This window comes from Cebus imitator, unplaced genomic scaffold (assembly GCF_001604975.1).
Source record: "Cebus imitator isolate Cc_AM_T3 unplaced genomic scaffold, Cebus_imitator-1.0 Scaffold180, whole genome shotgun sequence".
Classification (NCBI taxonomy): domain Eukaryota; kingdom Metazoa; phylum Chordata; class Mammalia; order Primates; family Cebidae; genus Cebus; species Cebus imitator.
The window spans coordinates 1,087,227-1,091,182 of record NW_016107495.1 but is presented as its reverse complement, the minus strand read 5'-3'; the positions used below and the strand labels follow the sequence as shown (position 1 = coordinate 1,091,182).

Genomic DNA, 3,956 nt, shown 5'->3' with positions numbered 1-3,956 from the left:
CCTCCTGGGTTCAAGTGATTCTCCTGCCTCAGTCTCCCGAGTAGCTGTGATTACAGGCATGTGTGGCCACACCCAGCTAATTTTTGTCTTTTTAGTACAGGTGGGGTTTCACCATGTTGGCCAGGATGGTCTCCATTTCCTGACCTCGTGATCCACCTACCTCTCATAGTGCTGGGATTACAGGCATGAGCCAGCGCACCCGGCCTTTTGCTGCTATCTTTATAGTATTTTATGTCAAGTAAAAGTTTTGTAAAAACAATTCTAAAAAAGTAAAGAAAGCAAACGAAAACTAAATTGAATGCTTTGGAACGACAAAGGAGGTGAGTTTGCAAACAGAAAAGCTGCCAAATAGTTGTGAATGAGACAACTGTAAAAAATTGAGGATTTTGTGAAACACCGGCAGTTTGCTGCTCGTGAATTGCTTATCACGAAAAGTGAATGTTTCAACAAAGTAGTGTTGGAGCTGCTGAGAGGTCAAGTTGAATGGGGCTGAGAAGTGTCCATTGGATTAATGATACAGTGTTTATTAATGATTTTAGCTTCACTGATGAGTTGGGGGACAATATGCTTGTTAGGATGATGCAGGGAAATCAAAATAATCAAGGACAGAAAACCCTTAAAAGTTTGAGTATGAGAGAAAGGAGGAGAATATTAGTGGGAGGAGGAATATGGGGTGAAGGATAGTTATGTGTGAAGATGAGAATTATAAACATATTTAAATGCTGCTTGGAAGGAGCCAATGGAAAGGAAATGGATAAACAATAACTCCAGTTCTCTTAGGAGATGGGGGAATGGGGCTAGAACACAAGGGGAAGGTTTGTTGTTAGAGAGTGAATGAGAGGGTTTCAGAGACAGGGAGTGTTAGCTCTCTTGGCAAGAAGTTGAAGTACCTCCCATCCAATGACTTTGATTTTGTTTTCGGAAATCAAAAGCAAAGTTACCTGCAGGGAACCAGGGGATCAGATAATGTGTCGGGGGAGAGCGTGTAAGGGCTGACTAGAGAGAAAGTGAGATTGCCAGTGCTCAGCAACTTAGGTTTACATGTGGAAGAGTTGGATGGTTGGACCTATCAGGGATTGAGTTTTGCTAAGCATGTGGAACAAAAAGACAGAAAGAATATCAACAAGTACCTGATTGAAATGAAGAAATCTAAACTAGATAGGATGTGGCTGACATAGGGAGAAATTGGAGCGATCAAGGGATAGTGGCTTGATGTAGCTGGAGAATAAATAATAGTGTTTGAGCAGTCTGGCTATAATGATGGGAGATCAGATAGTTGGATGTTTTAGTGATTTTGGAGGTTAAGAGGTTTGGGTGATGACAAGGTTCAGAGAGATAACAAAGCGAGTAGCTGCGGTTTAGCTGAATGTTCTGAGCATCAAAGTAACAAGGTTTTTACAAGATGGGGGTGTGTGGGACTGCTGATCTGCAAGTGGCATTGGAGAGGAATTGAAGAAACTGATCCCACTTTGAACCCTGAGGTAGGTGGGATGTGACTGAATGAGCAGCCTCCATTTGAGAGCCTGGAAAGTAAGAAATTTCCTTTTCTGGAACTTTTTGCATCCAAGATTCTGAATATGATTTAGGTTTTACAAGTCAGATGTGCTCCTGGAGAACTCAAATTTGAATCTGATTTTAGAGAGGAGAAAGGCAGACCAGCAGGCATGTATTTGTTAGTGCAGATTTTGGCAGTGATAAGGTTCTGGATCGGGAGCCAGAGAAGCAGCTTTCCCATTTAGTTAGGTCACTTGATTACTACAGACACAACTTGTTTATGGATCCATTGGCTGTGGTAGGAGCTTCTTGATTCAGCAGGTGGTTTCTCATCATAGCATATGTTTTGTTATTTTTTAATTTTTATTTATTTATTTTTTTGATATGGAATCTCATTCTGTTGCCCAGACTGGAGTGCAGTGGCGTGATCTAAGCTTACTGCACACTCTGCCTCCTGGGTTCCAGCGATTCTCCTGCCTCAGCTTCCCGAGTAGCTGGGATTACAGGCATGCACCACCATGGCCAGCTAGTTTTTGTATTTTTAGTAGAGAGGAGAGTTCATCATGTTAGCCAGGCTGGTTTCGAACCCCTGACCTCAGATGATCTGCCTGCCTTGGCCTCCCAAAGTGCTAGTATTACGCACGTGAGCCACTGTACCCGGCCTGTTATTTATTTTTAGATACAGGGTCTTGCTCTGTGGAGATGGAGTGCAGTGCCACAATCATAGCTTACTGCAGCCTTCAACTCCTGGGCATAGTGATCCTTCAGCCTCAGCCTCCCAAGTAGCTAAGACCGATTTTTTTTTCTTTCCCTAATTTTCGTATTTTTTAGTAGAGATGGGGTTTCACCACTTTGGCCAGGCTGGTCTAGAACCACTGACCTCGGGTGATCCACTGCCTCAGCCTCCCAGAATGCTGGGATTATAGGTATGAGCCACCACACCTAGCCTCAGCTAATTAAAAACATTTTTTTTTTTTTTTTTTTTTGCAGAGACGAAGTCTTGGTGTATTGCCCAGACTGGTCTTGAACTACTGGTCTCAAGCGATCCTCCCACCTTGGCCTCTCGAAGTGCTGGGATTACAGGCTTGAGCCACTGTGCCCAGCCCAGCATACAGTTCTTGAGCCAGTAGTTGTAAATAAGAGCAACTTAGCAGTTTGATCAGCTCTTGTGTTCCTACCAACTGTTTTTCCCCCAACCCTCCCAGTGATCATTTATGCAAATGTTTTTGAGTTTGAGTGTGTGTCAGAATCCCCTGAAGGGCTTGTTAAAACACAAGGTGCTGACCCCATCCAGGATTTCTAATTTGGTAGGTCTGAGGTAGGACTAGAAATTTGCATTTTAACAAATTTGCAGGTGATAGTGATGCTGCTGTTTCTAGGGCCACACTTAGTGAACTACTGATATAAACACTAGTTGATACCCTGTAATGAATTCCTTTCTGCTTGAACTGATTGGAGAGGATTCTGTTTTATGCAACTGAACCAATATAGGGGGGAATATTTATTTTATTTATGTCATCTTTGTCCTTAACTACTTTATTTGTCAATGATTAAAAGAAGTTATTGTTCTATGTCATGAACATTTTGCTTTTTATCTTTTGATGCTATTATTTGATGTTTAAATGTTCATGACATTGATATCTTCTATATGATTTGAAGTTTTATTCATTATAAACTACTCCCTTTTGAGCTGGGCACAGTGGCTAACACCTGTAATTCCAGCACTTTGGGAGGCCGAGGCAGGCAGATCATTTGAGGTCAGGAGTTTGAGAACAGCCTGGACAACGTAGCAAAACCTCGTCTCTACTAAAAAATGCAAAAATTAACCACGCATGGTGGTACATGCTTATAATCCCAGCTACTTGGGGGGCTGAGGCAGGAAAATTGCTTACAGGAGGCAGAGGTTGCAGTGAGCAGAGAAGCGCCACCGCACTCCAGTCTGGGCAACAGAGCAAGGCTCTATCTCAAAAAAAAATAGTACTCCCTTAATTTCTATTTCATATTTTCCCTGTAAATTTGACTTTGCTATTGTCATCAAAACTCCTCCTTTATTTTTGCTAACATTTTTCCCTGTACATTTTAATTGATCTTTATATTTTCAGCTTTTTGTGTCATTTTGTTTTAGGCATCTCTTGAAAAGCATATAGTTTAAAATCAAGCTAAATCAGGCTGGGTGTAATGGCTCACACCTGTAATCCCAGTACTTTATGAGGCCGAGGTGGGCAGATCACTTGAGGTCAGGAATTCGAGACCAGCCTGGCCAACATGGTGAAACCCCATCTCTACTAAAAATACAAAAATTAGCTGGGCGTGGTGGTGGGTGTCTGTAATCCCAGCTACTGGGGAGGCTGAGGTGGGAGAATCATTTGAATCCAAACCCGGGAGGTGGAGGTTGCAGTAAGTGGAGATCAGGCCACTTTACTCCAACCTGGGTGACAAGAGCAAGATTCCGTCTTAAAAAA

At 42.4% G+C, this 3,956-nt stretch overlaps 1 protein-coding gene across 2 annotated transcripts in view; it reads left to right on the top strand.

The window, feature by feature from the left end:
• The window catches only part of GTF3C2 (general transcription factor IIIC subunit 2), a 33,604-nt gene that overhangs the window by 5,323 nt on the left and 24,325 nt on the right, over positions 1-3,956 (top strand). Inside the window, exon 1 of one of the 2 annotated variants that reach the window (XM_037744625.1) lies at positions 2,694-2,805. The exons of the other annotated variant lie outside the window; for it this stretch is intronic. Within the exon in view, the coding sequence (XP_037600553.1) occupies positions 2,709-2,805 (97 nt within the window). The 5' untranslated portion in view covers positions 2,694-2,708. Of the gene's footprint in view, positions 1-2,693; positions 2,806-3,956 lie in introns of those variants that run through there. 2 annotated transcript variants of the gene reach the window in all.